The following is a 20896-nucleotide window of genomic DNA, read 5'->3' on the forward strand; positions in this document are numbered from 1 at the left end:
AACACTGTATGGGAGCAGAGTAACGTGGTTCTAATTTGTACCAACAAGTTCTGCCCTGGTATCTGAAAGTAGTATTTATGGTAGGCACTCTATGACTGTTTCATTCGGTTTTAGTCATGTAAAGGTTTTATGCCTGGACAAAGACAGCTGCATAGATTTCTGTCACCAAAGTGGGTGGGGAAAATAAACACACCAGAGAAGCATCTTGAGACACAAAGAAAGCTAAGTTGTCTAAACAGCTACCTCAGTAAGCATCATAGTATGGTAAGCAGAATGTCTCAAAGACCCAGGACATGCATCTTTGCACTGACTACCAGTCAGCCAGACACCTGAATGTTACGACAAACCTCATAACGACACGGGGTCAGATTCAAGGCTAAATTTGGGTTCCCAGAGTGCAGAGTCTGGGTTGCAAATGCTTCCTTGTACAAAACAGCCTTTTCATTTTCGAAATCAATGAAAGTTCCATCTGTGTCTTTATATCCTGCATAAATAAAGACACTTGTTAGAGATGCACTGCTTAACCGGCAAGTAGCCGCAGCACAAAATCTCTTAAGAGAGACATCCTAGATGATCTCCAACAGACACCAAAAAAGCAGTGGATGCCTTGTGCTTGCAGGTCGGCAGTGGCAATCTTTACCACTACGCCCGTACCTGTGTGTGTACATGATTCGATTTCTACAGCCACATCTCTATTAGTACCATTTTAACTAGCAGAATGTTTGAACTAGCACAGTGGTTTTTGTGCTGTGGGATTCAATTGTCTCAATGGATCTGTTCTTACAGGACAGTTAACTGGCATGATTTTGACCTGAACTCTCCCATCCAGAGCCCATGTATAGTTCAGGAGTTATTCTGGGGCTGGGGGTCCTCCTAGCAGAACTTATTATTATGGATGTGGGTCACCTCTGATGACTAGATGATCCTGGACACTATTTACCAGAACATTTGCCATTTAAGTTTAAAGTTTGCCATTTAAAAATTCAACTTCAATGCTTTAATTTTAGACAGTTGAGGCCCTGAAGTTTGTTACTCAAGAGTTTCTGCAGTGCTTGATTCTCTGATTACAGACTGGTGCTGCAGAAACCCACTCACGCAGCTGAAGGCACTGGTAAGAAAATCCTTCTATGGCAAGGTACTCTGAACCTAGCCGAAATATCCAGGAGCTGAACATTACTAAACTAATAATTGCAATTGACTGAGAAATGATCCTTTTCTCTAACAGAAAACTGCAAAGCAAAACATACCTAATTGGAAGCGACAGACTATGGGAGCAGAGGAAGAAAGCAGAAAGATTGCTTTGTTAATATCTTTTCCTAGAATAGGTCAAACCCCTTGTGGCATTTATAGACTATTTTCTGCCCAGTTAATTGAACAAAATGTCTAAGCTGATCTTTCCCTTATGGAGAAAAAATCATTATGCTCCATATAAATGAAAAAAGAAATGACTGAGCAGCAGCTATTATATGGCCTTGATTTTTCTTAAATTGCCAAGTATAAAGCACATAGAGGCATAATACCATTTTTGAAGAAGTTGTGCCTGTGCTTTTTTTACAGGTACAGACAATTATCCTAACAAGTGAGAAACTCTGGGGACTGAAGGAAAGACTGCATCCTCAGATGCAGTTCAGGCAAAACGCAAAGAACGAATTGATGGAGTCAAGAACATGAGAGCCAGTTCCCACTGTCAAAGAGTTATGTATGCTCTCTTGGTAAGGAGACTGGGCTTTGTTTTTAAAAGCTGTGCTTCCACAAGACCAGACAAAAGGGAATACAAGCTGCTCACAGCCACTTCCACCAGACTTAAACCTGTGATGCAAGAATATACACCCATCTCAGAGTGATCCCCAGAGCAGCACATCCACTCAGCTGGAGTGTGTATCAATGAACTGTAAAAGGAGTTGGACTAAAGACCCAGCTGTGGCTCAAATTAGCTCTGAAGATACTCAGATTCACTGTTTTGGCTAAGCTGGGAGATGATGAATCGGAAACCACAGTGATGATAGAAGGGGGCAGGAGGTCTCAAGTCAACAGGCTGTGCTTGCTCTGAAGGACTGAGAGGCAGACAAGCACAGGAGTCCTATCATAACAAAAGCACTTTTCTTTAGTGAATGTAAAACACTGAAATATCACTATGAAGAATCACAGGAGACACGTTCATTTAAAATATCTATTGAAATTACAAATTAAACTCTTCAATATGATTCAAAGTACAAAACACAACATTAAAAGGCATTCAACAGCTCTTTTATACATCACAGTGTTAGTGGCACAAAATGTACTTACATTTCAAATACATCAACAGAACTAGTTTTACACTGGTCAGATACATTATCTATACATATGCATGACTCCTTCATGCTTATACCTATACAAGTTTAAAATACATCCATGATAAAATGATCAAGAAAGGTTCAGTTATGTACCACACACCTGTACCTAATGTTCCTGGAATCCTTATAAGAGATACACAAATCAAAGCAATAATGGAGACCACAGGGCTATAAACACAAACAGCATGCCTTACTCAGTATAAGTGCATTAGCAATTAAGCACTGATGCAGGCTTTTTTGACGTCTTCAATATTACTGTCATCAACAACTGTATTCTAGCTGTTTTTCTCAGGATTTTAGATTATGTGACATGTACAAACTTTGGTTTAAAAAAAAAAACAACCAACCCTGCACAAAAGCTTTATGCATGCTGTACCTCACTGGGATGAAAACAGCCTGTATTAGATATATTAATTCCTACACAGCAAAAGGCCTACAGATGAAATGCACAAAACTTCATTTTTATTTTCCTGCCCATAACAACTTTAAATCAAAAGCACTTCATCTTTTTCTATCTATGAATATTTTATCATGTCAGCTCCATAAACGAGAGCTTTTCACTACTTCTGATTGTGTTTCCTGCATGTCAGAAGATCAACAGTATGCTGGAAGTTGATCCAGTCAGCAAAATCCCATTTTTGGGATTTTGCCTAATTCACAAGCCAGAGTATTTGAGGAAAGATCATGCTGCTTGGTATGTGGGGGAAAGCGTCCTAAACTCTTGGCATGCTGAAGTCAGTAGTAGGAGGTTTCAGGATGAATGCCAACATGAATAAAATTGAAATATTAACATAAAACTGCAGTAAGAATTTATATATAATCTTTCATCACAGAATCACTCAAAACCAATGAATTTGCCCTCACAGCCTTCCTGTGAGGTAGGCAAACACTGACCCATCCATTTAAAAGATAGTTAAACTGAGATAAAAGGAGATAAGTGACTTGTCCAACGTCGCATGGGGAAAACTCAATGCTACGGCCACTGAAGTTTGTGCAGGCTGTGCCACTGATCTCTCTCAGGTCTGACTTCAGCCCAGCTAATGAAAGGCAACTCTGGAGCCTGGACTCTACACTTGTGCACTAGATATGACACTTCTTCACCCCAACAGAACATGCAAACTATGTACTGTTACAAACTCCATTAAAAACAACATTTAAGAAATGCAAAAAAATCTAAATAACAGTTTAACCATAAAACCGCAACAGAATCATGCAGTGAATCTTATTTTTCCAGTGAAAATCTAAAAAGCCAAAGCTGATGTAACAGGATTTCATGTGAAAAGAAGCAGAGACATACATTCGCTTTTCCATGGCAGGGGTTTAAATGTCAGAGTTTAAGTATTTACAGTTCAGTTTCAGGGTATTAAATGTCACACTATCAACATAAGCTGCAACATAAAACCAGCCTGAACTCAATACTTATCACCACCAGAAGTTGCTACTTCAAAAACAAATCAGCATTACAAAAGTAACATAATAAAACAAAATCCCCGAGAAGAATACAGATGGAATGACATTTAGGAAACCTGAAATTATTAGGTATTTGGTAAATATATATAGGCATATAGTCTATCCCAACAGCCAGGGTGTGAAACAAGTGATATGTCATAAAAATCTCCAGTAGCAATTCAAGTATGTTGAGCTCAGAGACAGAGATATACTGACAGAATTACATAGTTTTCTGATTATATATGTTACCTGTGAGCACTGATTATAAACTGTTATTTAAAAACATCTGTATTTGTAAAGGACTTTTTTTTTCTTTTTTAAATCTAGAAATGCATTAATTTTGACATTGATTATTAACTGGCCACAGAGTACCATGGAAAACTCAAGTTTTGCTGTATTGCCATGTAAAGGCTGTCTCTAAGAAAGGCACAGAGAAAATAAACCTCATACCAGGACACTCCAGTACAGCCACTGTGCCTCTGAGGTTTACTATCATCCCAGTAGTAGAAGCAGTCATTAGAACCACCACCACATACAGGCAAATCCCTCGGCGCTCCCAATTAGAAAACCAACAACCCATGAAATTTTTATGTCCTGTTGCCCATTTTGTTTTTCTCCAGTTAAACAGAATTACAGGGCCAAGGCTGAAAGGCCATAGTTGAAGCTGACCTGCAGGAAGCTGTCCTTCGCAGAAGGGTTTCCATTATTTCTGCACACTGAAGCTATGACTCAGGACAACCCAGGTGCTCGGCTTAGTGTACTTCTGGAGCATGGACTGAGGTGCTGCCAGAGTCAGAGTCAGATAACCACTTCACTGCCCACTGACCTCAGCAGCGCTTCACACACTCCTCTGGGGCTGACAAACAGTGATAGAATGCACTACCCAGACTTCCTACAGACACTTTGAGCAACTGAGCAATTCTTAATAACAAAGATAGCTAAAATACTAAAACCACCCTGATAACAAAAGGCCTGAACTGTGCATTGCCATGAACAATCTGAAGATATCACAAGGAGTTCAGACTTGCTGGAAACCAGCTATCCTTTTTCTTCAGTCATTAAAATCAAGCCAAAGAAGTAAACTGCAGATACCCTTCAGCTCCTGGAGCTAAAATCTGTGGTTAGATACAGTTTGAGTTTGGATACTATTAAACGTGCCAGAAGGGGGAGGGGGGATAGAGAAGAAATTCTAGAGTAGCTTTATAAAAAGATAGCGGCCCTTTCCAAAACTGTAACCTGCAGTCTTTTTATTTAACAGACAGACAGTACAAAACAAAAGATAATAATGAAAGGAGTCATTTCCTTATGCTTAAGCTGTAAAAACATTCCCAGCCTGTGGCAGCAGCCAGAAGCAATTGCATCTAAGGGTCTTAATGTATTTTCAGTGCAAATTTATCCTGGCTATTTATCCATCTCAGTACATCAATAATGCACAGAAATAAATAATGCACAGAAATAAATAATGATGAAAAATACACATGACATACAGACAGACATACACATTCAGGTGCTTCATATTTCATGGCAAGAAGTTATTAGTCAAATCCTTGTAGGCTTTTGAAATCAGAGAAAAATGGTTTTCAACAAAATATTTCTAAAGAGAAACAACGATGATTAATACAATGCTAACTAGCACACTTTACCATCCTGGAAGCACAGCACTGAGAATGCTGCAAAACTATCAAATCAAGTGATTACTTTTCAAATAAAAACTGTTTCATCACAGTATTGTTATTAACGGCACACACCATACATCATACAATGTTAACTCTGAAAACGGGCTAAATAGTTTAAAAGGAAAAGTACAACTTCCACAAACATCCCAGGCATTTTTATTATTAACTACAGGGATAACCCTGCTACATTTTTATACCTAAAAGGAAAGGTTCATTGATAACCCAAGAGTCTAAATACCAAAGTTAGTCCTGTATTTTTTTAATAATTACCCTAAAGACAGAAGCAAGCTATCTTGAGCTTCCAAAATATTTCAATAGCACAGCTATTTACACATTTGGTTTAAATAGGATTATATATATATCTCTCTATATAAAAAGATTAAGATACCTGGATTAGAAGTTATGTAGCCCTATAAGTGTAGCAGAACCCTAAACAACAGCAAAAAATAACAGTTCAGAAAAACACTAGTGGTCCAGCGGTAATCAATACCATCAATGCATTTTTAAAAGAACTGTGATTAGACAGTAGGTTTGTGTCACCACTCAACCTTACTGCTTCATCAACTCATTTTTAAAATGTAGCTTTCAATCTAACAAATTTCTTATAAGACTTCATAAAATTTCTGGAAGGCAACAGGACCAACCTTGTCCCTCTAACCCTCCCCAAATTTGAAGAAAGGCATAGGATGGCCTATATGCACCTTACCGATTTTGTTATACTTGAAAAAATAGGTACTAAAAAGGATATTGTCATGGCTTTAACAAAAACAGATGCGTAGTAAACATAGTAAAAGTCACAATGTTGACTGATTTAAATGATCGGCAACTTAAATATATACAGGAATAAGACATCAAATTTGGAAGTGAACAGATATGCAGAAGGTTAGGTTTGTATGCATTTTCAGCTTGTTTTGCTGATACCATTCAGTACACTTCCCAGTCCACCACAGGGCAGCAGAAACTTTTTGCATTATTGTTAGCATTATTACCTCTTAATTTCAGATAGCTACCCAGGTCCACGGTCTCCCTTTAGCACCAATTTTGCCTTCCATTATCCTCCTTGTCTATTATTGATTGATCTATGCAACAGCAGTAACAACAGTTCCTGGAACTAAGACTGTGTGTCAATGAAAAGCAGAATGGGGCAAGTAAGGCTACAGCAATGTAAGTGCAAGAGGGAAACATCAACAGCAACAATAAGATCAAAACACATGTTGTGATGAGTCCAGTCTTCTCAGTCTAGGTAGGTAGAGGGTCATCATCTCCTTTATTACATTTGCACTTGCAGCACAGAACAAATGGTGTAGCAAGGAGAAGGAAAGGGGAGGCCACCAAAAGCAGAAGACCAAATCCTGCAAAAATTCCTACCACCTGCAAGAGAAAGGAATAGCACTGTGTTAGGGATAGCAGTTGTCTAAATTCTGCTGACATCATGTCAGCATTAGTGCCCTTCAAAAAGATCTCAGCAAATGCCATTGATCTTACCAGAGCCAGGACTTCCCCCCAGTTGTACGCTACGGTCACCTCCTGCGATTAGTAACCATGAGTGATATCAGAGAGTGAATGCTCATGTTTCTTTGCTTCAGTCAGAACCATGCTGCACAACTCAGTCACATCACACAAAGTAATGCAGATGGTTATTTGCCTTTTTGAGTTTTGCTATATCTCAAACAACTAATGAAGCAACCAACAAGGTACTTTCTTCTTGATCAAACCTAAATATTAAATATCAGGATCAAGACTACAAGCGAATTAGAGACTCTCATTTCAAGGTGTTCCTTTTTTTAACTGGTGAAAACTGCAACGGTTTTCGTGTTGTTCACAATCATCCATGAATACTCTCACAAGTTTCCCACCAGCAGGAAAACCAGCTTGGGAATCTCAGCCACCAGTTACAAACGCTATAGGAGGACTCTGCATACGCAATGGCTTTTTGCAGTCAGACCTGAGCTCATCCAGCTGCTTCAGGGGATATGACCTGACTCTATCTAAAAGCATCTTTTTTCACTGACATTCAATAATCACCCTTTTCCCAGCATAGGCATAGGACCACAGACCCACCATCCTGTCAGTGCCAAGCTCTGTTAGTTTGCACAGTGTTTAAATTTGGAAAATTATTTAAAAAAATTAAAGTTGAGGTTCATTGCCTGAGGAAGTTTCCCATATGTCACAGGCAACTGTAACAGTAATGCTGCAACAATATGCCCACAAATTGATTGAGAAAATAATTTAGATTTATTCACATGAGAGTGCCTGTGAATAATTCTGAATAAAGAAGGCAGGAGTGGAATGCAAATCTGCCAGCAAAACCTCACAAGAGAAGGCAAAATGTTAGAGTGCAGTACTTATTAAGAATTCTTCTAGCCAGGGCTAGATATGCCGCTTCAATTAACTGGCAAATATTTAATTAGCCATGGTATAGATGGAATTATTTACTAGTATTTTTGTCAGCCACGGACAATTTCTCGTTCTCATTACTATGTATTTCTTTTTTCAATTCCACTATCCAGGGATTTTTGGACAGGGGCTGAAAGGAAAGGCCGGTTGCGGGAGATGGCGCTGTGGGACAGCAGTCACTGCTGCCTCCTACGAGCCAAATTCTTTCAATCTTCGCTTTTTGCTGTCCAGGGATAAGGAGATCAAACTTCCTTGCCCTAGAAGGGTTTTTTCTTGCCAAGAGCAATTTCTTTTTCAGCTTCAGAGGTGTGCACGTTTCATTGTTCATTCTTTTTACTGGAGGTGTTGACAATCTGATGCAACGTCCATTTACTAATCTCTGCATTTATTTACTGCAGACATAAATCAGACCTAAATTCTCATCTCCTTTGCAAGCTGTGAGCTGCAACTACTGCCATACTGCTTTCTGGAGACAGCATGCTCTTGCCTAACTCTTTGCAGGCTGGGCTAAGAGTGCATTGGTCAGACAGAGCCAAGCTGGAAGTTAGCAATCAAGTGGACCAGACTGACTACTGGTAATTTTTATGAGATACCTATTTACACCTTCCTTCCAGCCTCAATGCATCACCAAAAAATTCATTAAGTTTCATTTTATTTGGGTTTATTTATTTATGGGGAGAGGGGTTTGGTGCATTTTTTATTTCTTTTTTAAACAAAACTGCTTGCTGAGTATGACTCATGTTCCACTCGGTTTTGTTGCTTCTGAAGAAGTTGCTGCCCTACTCTCAGCATCAAGCCATCCCCTTTAGCCAAAACAAATATTTTTTTAAAATCCACAAACAACAAACCAAATGCTCACTTCAGTTTACCTTGGATAAATACTCAAAAGAGACTTCACATAAGGAAACAATTGCAAAGTTGATTTAGCTTTAGTGGGTTTAGCAGAATTATATCCTGATTGGTAAAGAATTATCACTTTCTTTCTTAAAAATGACCAAAACATCAAGCATACTGTTCAGCAAACATATCTGCACCAAATGCTGTGGCTAAGAACAGATTCCAAGTATCAGATTAATCACCTCATATTATAGATATATCAAGAAAGCTGATGTAGCCACACACTTCCTAAGATACCACTGAGTAAGCCAAGCAAAACCCAGTCCATTGTTCAGCACCAAGGGGCATATGCAGAGGGAGAGGAATGCAATCCTTCACCTTTTATTTCAGTTTAGCGACCTGTCCAGGCTTGGAGTTTGTTCTCTAGACTTGGTGTATACAGTCAAATGGAAAGAAATCTGTACTTCAAGCAAAGCACTTCATCTCAAGCTAAGGTAGCTTTTTGCTAGCATACAGTTAATTTAGGAAGAGGTCACTCAGATACCCAGACGTCCCTGTATCTCTGAAATGACTATGAAGGCACTAGATTGGACCAAGTCACACACTAGCATTTACATTGTATGCATAGAAAGTAATGCAGAGAGCTTTTTCATTACTAGCATTCATGCTGGGTCCAGCAAAACCGGATCCAGACAAGAGGTATCCCCACACTCTTTGTCAGCTTGAATCTGTGTTTGCAACTACTGATAAACTCAGAGGGTTACCTTCTATCCAACTTACATGAATGAGACAACAGGAGTCAATAACAAGATACCTAGCATACTTGGGCTAATTCATTTCCAGTTCTGAATCTGAAGCTAAAGATCCCTTCCATGATGAGCTTCCTGTTAATAATATGGATGGTGTCAACCTAGTTCATCCTCCATGTTTACTGAGGACGTATCTGGATTGGCACTTAACTGGCTCTGCAAACATACCCTTTCTAGTTCTCAGTGGCTTTCTGTCAAGGACTGTCCTCTCTGGGATAGCTAACCTCTCTAAGCTACTGCCCTCCTTAGAGTTGCTATGAAAATCAGTTACCATTTGGCACAAGAAATTTATCCTAAGGTATTAAAATGAGTACGGCAAAGGAAGGCACTATGACAGTAATAGACCTGTAAAGAGCTTTTAAAGATCTGAGGTTTACCTGCGTTCTGTGCCAAATAACTGATGCCCTGGAGTGGCCCAGCTTGTTTCGACAAGGTCCTTTGTCATAATGTATAAGGAGAAAATCATCCTACAAAATATTAAATGAAAAAGTAGGCAATAAACAGAAGTACAAACTCTTCTTCAAGTTATAAAGTACTATTTCCTGAAAACTTATAACCAGGAATTGCACAGGAAGATAAAAGCTTAGTCAAGTGGATATGGTCAAGTCCAACCTTTCCAAAGGGCTTTGTTTACAGTTAAAGTGTCTTCACAAAAAGGTTTCTTTAGAGAATGTTATATATCTATAACGAATTCTTCTCCCAAAGGCTCTCAAGCTGCGTATTTAAACGCTAGCATGGAGTTTGGCAAGAGGATCCAAGAAGATAAGATGACCACTGCATATATCTTGCACACACACAGAAAGAGCAAAGGAAAAAGAATACTTGTATCGCAGACTTCCCAAAGTTGGTTCCTTTTACTAGCTGAAGAAGAAATTGGTAATATAGAATTTTGATAAATGATGTCCCTATCTGACCTTTTACAGACCAGCCAAGATAGCAGGCCTAGTACCAACAGAACATCGTTTTTTAACTGAGCACGTAAGAAGCCTGAGACTTACGGACCGTAAAGCATTCAAATGGGACAAGCACTGGATCTGAATAGCTTTCGGGAGCCTAAAACATTTCCTTTGCTATTGTTAACAATGTTATAAACTAAAACAGACGGCATGGAAACAGATGTTGTATATTATATATACTCTGATCCTTGGGCATGATAACAGGCTGATTTTTAAAATAACAAACATATGACAGCAGCAGGTTATAGACTGAGAAATTCCTAATGCTAGGAGAACACTGTATTCTTTTTAATATCTCAGATCTATTTCTTGTCCCACAGAATACAATGAACAGTAAACAAATCTGACTGCTAGTCTCCTGCATGGTGATGCACCGAATCTAGAGTTTGTCTGTTAAACTTCCACAGGCTAAGAACATTGTTATAATCATCCGGTAACTCCTTCAAGGAGGGGAACACTGGAAAGTCAGTATTAAGTGAAGTACTATAAACCAAAAAAAACAAAAAACAAACAAACAAAAAAAACAAACAAACAAAACCTCTCCCACATGTTAGTTTCCATGTAAAGATTGCAAACAGAATATTTTCATAAAATTTTACTTCTTCATAATTATTTACTGACTCACATAGGCAAAATGCTGAAATCACACAGGTCAGACAAGTAAACCAAAGCATAGAAATCCTATCAAATTACCAGAATTAGCTCTGGTGGGTTGCAGTCCACCAAGTTGGGCAGAAGCTACTGAACTACTTTTTAATTCATTAACAAGATAGCTGGATGGCAAAGCAATGAACTTTTAAGCTTCTGAGAACCAGAGTGCATGGCAGGTACTCACATCAAGAGATTCCAGGCAGTACCAGCAAAAAGCATGTTTGCAGTTCTTACACATCATTTGGGCACAGCCTTCATCTCGTTCGATGTAAACTTTACACTTTGGACAGCGTTTGATTGGGGCATCATCTTCTTCCATTTTAAAAACTGAACTGTGGGACAGAATGAGGAATTAGTAAGACATGTGGCTGTGTCAGTTTAGTAAGAACTGTACTAAGAAGGTAAGCCTACTTTTTCACTGAAAAAAATTTACTAGAGATCCAGGTATTGAATTCACTTTCACTAATCAGATATTTTAGCTATACTCCATTTTTCAAACATATCTCAAGAAAAAAAATGTTTAATGACTACAGTGCCTATGTAAGATTCAGGACATTTTCTTTACCACATAATTTGCCAACTGGTTTTGTTATCTATTAATAGATATTAGATAGTTTTCTCCTGTTCACACCTAAATGCTTTGTATGTCTAGATCATTTTCCTCCCTTCTTCCTCAGAAGAGGAAGCAATCCCTGAATGACACAAGAAACCCAGACCACATTCCTTCAGACTGGGGCACAAGGGATAGATTGTTTGTCTCCTTAAGGATCCTCCCTAGGAATTTTCCACCATGTGGGGAACCATGAGGTTTGGAGAGCATGCTGTTCTTTCAGAGTTGATCTCTTCATCTCCAGCACTATCCTAACCAGTCACTGGTCATGAGTTACGGTAAGCACCACTTCTCCTTATCTTGCATGACTGTGTGTCCTGGGTTCAGCAGCAGCAGTCATGTTTCTCCTTCGTGGTAGCTGGTGCAGTGCTGTGTTTTGACTTCCAGCCTGGGAACAGTGCTGGTGATACCGATGTTTTCGGTTGTTGCTAAGTGATGCTTACCCTGACCAAGGACTTTGTGAGGCTCATGCTCTGCCAGGGAGGAGGGGAAGCCGTGAGGAAGCAGAGACGGGGCGCCTGACCTGGGCTAGCCAGGGAGGTATTCCATACCACAGCACGTCGTGCCCAGGGTGGGGGGTAACTGGGAGTTACCTGGAAGGACACGGGCTTCTGGGTCGGACTCGTTTCTTGGCCGGTGGTATCGTATTCTCTTCCCTTGTTATTTTCTCTTATCATTGTTGTCGTTGGTGGTAGCAGTGGTGATTTGTGTTGTACATTGGTTGCTGGACTGTTCTTGTCTCAACCCGTGGGAATTGCACTCTTTTGATCCTCCTCCCTGTTCCTCTGGGAGCGGGGAAGGGGAGAGCCCCAGGGGGGGGCCTTGATTGCTGTCAGCCCGGCACCACTCACTGGGAGTGAACAAGCTGTCTGGCTAGGGTTTAAACCACGACACTGTGCAAAACCACAGGGTGTTCTTTTATACAGTGGGCACAACACAGAGCAATGTGGAAACACTGGAAGAACATTTATTGCCCTTGAGTATCTTTCTACCATATGCAGATTTTCGCACACTAACAACCAAGTTATACCTTAACAAATGACACTTCCAGCAGCTACTGCCAGTGGGAGATACAAGAACGACCGAGGGAAGCAAAAATTTGCTGAAAACAGGACTGACCCTTGATTGATTGCTTTGCCCAGTGGCAGGATAAAAGGACACACACTTGTTGGTCACGCTACAAGCAATGGTATTACAGAAAAATGCTCTGAAACCATAAACTGTATATGAAACTCCAAACACACAGTAGCTAATAGCACATTATGCTCTAAAATAATGGTAAAATAAACTTCAATGGAGTAAAAAATGAAGCATGAAATAAAACCTAAAAGCAACCAAAACACTAAGGAAAACAAAGTTTTTTACCTTGCCATGAAGTTTAGTAAGCTGCAGTTCTGGTCAAGCACACACAAAAAGCGTGTGCAAAAGTTACTACATTTGACCAAGAACACATCATGACATCATCATAGTTAGTCATCTGTTACAGCAAAGCGTGAAAGAAGAAGGCAAGTTATGAATAGCCAGCTCCAAGGCTGGCCAAGCCCAGACATTACGTGGTCCACATGCACAATGACCTTTCTTATTCACTGGCTTCAGTATGCCACTGGAAATGACTTGAAACAGATCTTAAAATTGTTAGCCAAATATGCAGTAGTTAGGATGACTGACAAGGTATAAAAAAAAAAAAATAAAAAAATCACTGTCTGGCATGATGTTACCACCCTTCATGCTGTCCAGAATAGCAGCAGCAAGATTTTCTCTGAAGGGAAGCTCATGAGCTGCCTGGATGTTGTATTTTTTCCACTGGGGCAAAAGGGCAAAGGCTAGAGTAACTACTTAGTGCTTTGCTGGGATTCGTGGCAAGGAGTGAGGCTGCCAAGAGCTACCCAGTTTTGGAATAGAGCATTAGAAGAACAGGAATGACGAAGTGAAGGAAAGCTGCTTTAACACAAAGTATCAGGGAAATGCCTCTTCGCTATTCACATTCTGGTTTGTTCAAAGATGGAGTGTTTAATTTCTAAATAATTCATCTTTTTCAATACTTCACCTTGTTTCTCCTGGAAGAAAAGAGATTGGCATGTTCTCTTGACAGCCTTGACCTGGATGCCAATTAGATCTGCAAGCAGAGCAGAACTCTATGTCGCAAGCTTTGCACTGGACCAGCTGGGGATCCTGGGGGCTTGATTCCTGAAGATGGCAAACTGCCTGGCAAGTAGAGGATGGACACCAAGTCCGACATGGATCCAAAAGCACTTCTGCAAAGGGACATAAAAGACCAAATTCAATGGTGGTTACAAGACCAGCCTTCTGTAACAATATATTCCAGCTGAGGGTTGACTGGCAGGGCATTTGAAGACACGCGTTTTCAAAAGAAGCCCTTTAATTTATGCTACCCATTGAAGACATAAATCTGGCCTACTCTGCAAACAGGCACCAAACTGAAGTGGGTTTCCCAAGTTTGAATTGCCCCCTTTCATTAACTGAACTAAACTTGCTCTGAGAATGAGATGTTGCATTTTTCTTCAGTTGTATCTCAAGTTAAATAGAGCATATACTATGCAGGTATAACCCATCAGAAAGTGTTTTTACAGTGCCTTGCCTATTAGGACTCTATTTCAAGTTGGCCTCTGCCCTAATGTAACCATATGATTAACAATAGCATAAGACTGTTACAATTTCAGCCCTTTCTTGGAGGCTATTTTCTGGCAAGTCATTGCATGTTTCAAAGCCCGCTGATGTCAATAAAAACTTACCAATGACTTTAGCGGTTTCTAGGCTGGGTGTTGCCCTCAGCAAACCTTACTGTAAGTTCTCAATAGCCACACAGTTCTACATCTCCATAGGCACACAGTCAGCTTATATCCTCATGAAAATTAACAAGGTTCATTTTATACACACAGAAGTGCTTAGCAATTCTGCACCAGATGCCATAACAGGCTATAATGGTGGCTCCATAAAAGGGGTCAGTCTACTTCCCCAGCCCCTGGAGTACTGGTAGGCAACTTAAACAGCAAAACTAGAAAAAGAAGTCACTCTTCCCCCTATAGAGCAATATAATACATAGAAATTTTCTTTCCTTAGTTCATTCCCAGAATGCTGCAGTTCTGGGAATCATCCAGTCAAGAACAGAATCAATTGTAGGGTTTTTTTTTGTTGTGGTTGTTTGTGGGTTTTGTCACTGTTTTGTTGTTGGTGGTTTGTTTTGTGATGACCAAATGATTAATGCATAATGCTACTTAATGCGCATGAGCAGAGCTAGATTCTGATTTATGGGATCGTTCTGGAGTGATACAACTCCCACAGCCTTGCAGTGGGTAGTGTTACATGCGTTACCTCTTTCAAACTGCAGCTTCTTGTACCTTTGCATGATTTCTGATGCAACCATGCACTCAATCTGTTGAGGGAAAAGGAAAAGACAAATTTCCAATTAGGAACAGTAATAATCTAAGGCATTTTCAACAAACAGAGACAAAATATGTGACATTTCGAGGGTATTAAAAATGTATGTTGGCAACAATGGCAGCTGTAACACTTGCAGTAAAAGCATACCTCATTTTCTTGCAGATGTCCTCGCTTTGGGCAGGCAGCATCAGGGCAACTGATTGCTGTTTCTAGACCTTCTTTGATCAAAAGCTCCACATACTGTTTTAGGCACTGTAAGAAAGTCAAAGACTGAGTTAACAGTCCTACCAAGAATAAACCAGTGACTATTTTAACCACTTCCGTTTGAAATGGGAATTCTTTGAAAATACAACTACTACTGTCCCCCTTTCACAGCCATGGACCATGCTCACAGCTTTTGCCACAGTTATGCCTTTAAATGGCAAACAGCAAGTTCATTTCCACATCAAATAACTCTTCCTCAATTTAAAATATGCAGCAAGCTAAAAAATAACAGTAATGGGGAAAAGGATAAATCAAACAGGGAGCTAGGAGGGAAAAAAAAATAATAAAACACCACCACGATAAAATTAGATTAACCACACTCCAAAAATCTTTATGTGACTGGAAACCACAACACAGCTTAGTAAGCAGTAATTATCCATAGACAGACATCTGTCAAGCATACCAGAGAGCAAAAAGGAGTAGTGCATCTTCCCTTCTATTTCTAGAAAATAACTATCTGAACCTCATGGTTAAAGACATATCTTTTCAATAGGAAAGAAAAATGTGAGAATTAGGACTTCCAGAGAGCTACAGTTTCCATGGGGACCGAATAATAAATATTGGTAATACTAATACTTTTCTCCCCTAGCAACCATAGCAATTTACCCAAGTCATAACTGAAAATGTAGCATCTAACAGTAGTGCACTGCAGGACCATCAACAAAATGGAGAATAAAGGTAGAAATTTTAGACTAAGTGCAAATTAATACCAAACCTCATTATTCTTATAGAGCAACCATCCCCTTCCACCTCCACATTTCCCACATCATGGTGAGAGCTGCTGCATAAGTGTCTGTTGGGGAGGCAAAGAGAGTGATGAGGAGAGTAGCCTGATGCTACACAGAGAGAGCAATTGAGCGCCTGCTTTCCAGCAGATGGGTCACCCTGTAGTGCTGTCACCCTGCCTGTCAGTTCAGCTAGCTGTGGCAAACTAGAGACAACTGCAGAAAGTAAGCCCCTAACTCTGTTACCAGATATGTGAATAAAAAGTGAGGCTAGACCAACAGCAGAGTGATTTGAAGATACAAAACAAGCTCAGGATACAGCTGGGTGGGAGGTGAGAAGGATTACACACTCTGCAGCAAGCTGGCAAACCAGGGACTTCAATTACCCTTTTCAGACAGAACTTGCAAAAGGTATGCAGCTGCTGACTCACCATCATAGAATCATAGAATAGTTAGGGTTGGAAAGGAGCTTAAGATCATCAGCCTGAGTAGGCAAAGAGCTACATCGGCCTTGCCGAGTGCAGCGTGCCTCACTGCAGGTCAGAGCACAAAGCCACTTCCTTCCAGCCACACCATCGAACAGGCCCATCAATGAGCATATCCCCAGCCTAACCCTTTACATGTGGCTTGTGGCTGTAAGGTCCAGACTTTCAGTCTGCTCATTCAGCCTCTTCTCTTTCTGTTCTGCCTGTTGGATGTCTATTCATCTCCTTTCAGAGCCCCTATTACCTGTATTAATGCGTTATTCTAGATTTTACCTTTTGCAGCTTGACTGCAGCAAAAACTTCACTTCCTACCCACACGTTTTCTGCTGCTCTAGTATACAGCTTTTCTGGTGGCAACATGCTACCACCTTAACAGCATACTAAATCATGTCTGTCAGAGTCCCCTTCCCTATGTCTCCTACTCAACTGAGACAGCAGGTCTATTTTTTAATTTATTTTTTTTTTTAGAAAAGCAAATATCTGATAATAGGTATCTTAAAAAGCATTACGTGTGTAAAAAAAATCCATGTGCCAGATAACAGTCTTCCTTTTTATCAGTAAGGATTTAATGAAGAGAATTATTCAGAGGTTTGACTTGCAGAAGGTTTCCAAGGCTCATTTATAGCTCTACAGGGCAGGTAGTAGAGCAAGTTAAGAGAACCACTAGCAGCAGCAACCACAGCAGGCTAAGCTCTGCAAGAACCAGAGCCTAGGTCACATGCATTGGCAAACTGTGATTTCAGCTGTAGAGAGGTATTAGTGTTGCTATAATGACAGTATTGGCTTTCCCTTTTCCCCTCCATTTGCAGACACCAAGCGTGGATTAAAAGGAAAATGCATACATTTTTAATGCCAGCACTTAGCACTTACAGAAAGTACTTTTCAAGCTGAATGAGCTTTGTCATCATTAATCATTAACGTGGTTTATTCTCCTTTTCAACCTGTTTGGGACAACTTCCAGAGCCTATTTGATTTGTTTCCCTTTCCTCACATCTTCTGAGGAATGACACAGTTCATCCCTGCTATAAGCACTGTCTAAGGCCTTCCCCTTCCCCATATGTGGCACTGGCCCCTACTTCCTCAAAACCAGCACGGCCAAAATGCACTGCTTATGCTACACCTTCTGGGAACGCAGATGCTATCTCAAGGGCAGGAATTATCACTCTAAATTAGGCAGAGGAAAAAAAAACACCCTGTCCACTTAAGACTCTCACTCCAGAGAATTCTTGGGCGAAGAAGGAGCAACCCAAAGTGGTTGCAGGAGAATCTGAAGCACAGGGTACCTGTGGCTTCTCTTGGGAGCAGACACAAGACATACCACTTGTGCCAGTAAATTTTAAACTGGCACCAACATGCAAGCAAAAATATAGTAGGATCAGTTACTCAGTTATACACTATGAAAAATTCATTTCAAAAGAGCTACAAAAACATGACAAATGAATTGTTGCTCATTTTCTATGCAGCTTATAGCTGATCCCATCCTGGAAGAAAATATCTTTATACCCCTTCCATTAAGGCAATAAAGCAGTACACAGGATGAACAAAAAATGTGAGACTGTAAGTCACTCCAAACAACTTTCAAAATGAACCGTGTGACATGTTTTTTTTTTCAGAGAAAACAGGAGCTGAAATTAGGTACCTAAGGTCTGAAGTAGGAATAAGGTCACAAGATACCCTTCTTGTTGCACATTGACCCTTTATAAAACCATTATGCTGGGGAGCATCTTTAGACTTCCTTTAAAGGACCTCTGCCAATGGAAAGTTCCTTTTATTTGAAGCAATACTTCTGCTAAATTCCACTTCTTCCTTTCTTAAAGAAACTCCATAACCTCATTGTATTTCAGTAATTAAATAAGTAAATAATATTTAAAGTAAGTCACACCTGGATATACTCTAAACCTGTCAAAAACTGATGGTGGTTATTCTGTACATTTCCACTTCTGTGCTTAATCTGACATGATGAAACCAGGGTAAGACTTTAGCATTGCACAAAAAAAAAAAAAACAAAACCTCTTTGCTGAATTAAGTAGTTCATAAGAGGAAGAAGCATTTCCTTTGCAGTTAGTTTTATACTTCATTTCTGTACTCTAACAATCTTCACTTGGAACAGCGAAGACCTGTCTAAAGGGATGGAGCACCTCTCCTATGGGGAAAGGCTAAGAGAGTTCGGACTGTTCAGCCTGGAGAAGAGAACACTCCAGGAAGACCTTATTGTGGCCTTTCAGTTCTAAAAGAGGTTTATAAGAAAGATGTCATTTTATGACAACTGTTAGGCAATTACTATGGTTTATGTTGCAGCTGCAATAAGTGAACAGGTAATGGCAGTAGTTTCAGCATACCAAATGACTCAGGGTAGCAGAAGAACAATTATCATATGATGGAACCCTAGTACTACCAAGAATGTTTGGTTCCTTAACTATACAGATCTATACACCAACATCCATTTTACAACTTCATATATTTTTAAATTAAAAGGATATGTCAACATACCACCATATATGAAGGTTATACTGGGAATCCCATAAAAATTTCCATATAGCTTATAATTTTATGTAGACAAAGGAAAGCAAAGCACTACACAATATATGTTACATATAAACTATATGAAGACTATATAAACTATATTTCAAACTTAATATAAGATTATATAAACTGTAGGTCAAAATGTATCACAAGCTCCAACTACTGCTAAGATCAGTCTGCAGAGACTGGTTAGCCCCCCTGAGCATTACACCTGTATTTTTCCCTGCATGTGCACACTCTCTGCATGCCTGCCCTGTTCTCCTCTGGCACATCACTATTGTCTTTTCTGGTGTCTGGATAACTTTTTCTTTCACCTTGAACTCCAAGAATCCTGCTGTCCTTTGCTATCCCCGTGACAAAGCGCAGGAGTACATCCACTTTGTGAAGTTTTGGCCCAGATCAACTGAGATCCCAACTCAGCAGCAGTTTTACTATCAGCTACCTATATACATTAGGAACATCCAAGTTTTTTGCTATGGCCTCAGAGACAGATGGCGAATAAAGGAATGACTTCCATTCTGAAGCTGCCAACCATAGCCTAATACTTAAAGCTTTGCAAGATGTGTTGTACTTCAAACCTCTGTACATCAAGGATTGTGCCACATAGAAAGGTATATTCAATGACCACTGATGATGGTCTGTTGCTTTAGAGCTGCACATCATTTTGCCTATCGCTATAAAGGTCAAAATACCCTGTGAAAATCAAAATAATTACTTTTTTCATAATTTCCAAACTATAACTCGTAATGTTACTCTGCTGCATTCAACTCTAACAAATCTGCATCGGCCACAGCAAAATCTCAATATAAACAATTAAAATGGCTGGCTTTTAATTTTCTGTTTGCAGAATTTGACCAACAATTATGCCTATTTCTGATGATAGTGCTTTGACTTATTCCTCCTGACACCCAAAACCAAATAAAAACCATCATAATTCATACAAAGGAACTTATTGTTTCCACATGAAGCAATATTTATCTACCATCTACTTTGAAAGAAAAATGCGCTCACTTGGTGCCTAAGGTAATTTTACAATACAGAATGCACATAATTAAAAACACTTGAAGATTTTTAATCAACATCTCCCTTTTTTAACTAGAAGAGCATAACGTTTTGAAAAGTTACAACAAATTTACTTTAAGACCATGTTATTGCTATTATTGCAGGAGACAAGGAATGCTGTTTCAAGATATCACCTTTTATTTGAGAGTCAGGAAGGCAAAAAATAGTTCTGTATTATTTTCTTAACTGCTTCTAGGTGGATTTTGTCAAAATGCAGATTTCTGACTGCACTAGTACTGCAGATGCTAGTGCCAAGTCATATAGGAAATTTTATAAGTAAGTCAATTGGTTTGGAAAGGCCAAGAAAGCATGACGGGACTGCAGAGCCAAGAATATCATCACCGTATCATTTGATTTATTTCTTAAAACTTTAGGTGTATTTTAGTGCTGGCACTAGGCCACAGCCATTCCAAAACAGAATGTGCACTACAAACAAAATCATCACATGCTGGTATTGGTGAAACATTTAAAAAAAACCCAAACACCTACTGATAAAATCGAAAAGGAAAAAAAGAAATAAAAGGAAAGAAATCTGACATTTACCAAGGTCTGAAAAAGACAGGGAATGAATTTTTTTTACAATGCATTTGGTAAAGGTGAATGTTATATGTAGATTGACAAATATTGACCAGATAAATAACCCTTCACCTTGGACTGACAATCACTAAGAGCTTTGCAACACACTTCAAGAACACAAGGAAAGGCTGACATGCTTTT

At 39.5% G+C, this 20896-nt stretch overlaps 1 protein-coding gene across 2 annotated transcripts in view; it reads right to left on the reverse strand.

Moving 5' to 3' along the window:
• Positions 1 to 5278: 5278 nt before the first annotated feature.
• The window catches only part of RNF144A (ring finger protein 144A), a 68370-nt gene continuing 52752 nt past the window's right edge, over positions 5279 to 20896 (reverse strand). For both annotated transcript variants that reach the window (XM_057431771.1, XM_057431772.1), the window contains exons 3-8: positions 15268 to 15372; positions 15052 to 15112; positions 13766 to 13973; positions 11293 to 11440; positions 9879 to 9968; positions 5279 to 6829 (exon numbers count right to left, since the gene is read on the reverse strand). In XM_057431771.1, the coding sequence (XP_057287754.1) occupies positions 6698 to 6829; positions 9879 to 9968; positions 11293 to 11440; positions 13766 to 13973; positions 15052 to 15112; positions 15268 to 15372 (744 nt within the window). In that variant the 3' untranslated portion in view covers positions 5279 to 6697. The remainder of the gene's footprint in view (positions 6830 to 9878; positions 9969 to 11292; positions 11441 to 13765; positions 13974 to 15051; positions 15113 to 15267; positions 15373 to 20896) is intronic.

The sequence above is a fragment of the Pezoporus wallicus genome, unplaced genomic scaffold, assembly GCF_028554395.1.
Source record: "Pezoporus wallicus isolate ANWC-B61680 ecotype Strahan unplaced genomic scaffold, APGP_CSIRO_Pwel_v1 contig_161, whole genome shotgun sequence".
NCBI classification, from domain to species: domain Eukaryota; kingdom Metazoa; phylum Chordata; class Aves; order Psittaciformes; family Psittacidae; genus Pezoporus; species Pezoporus wallicus.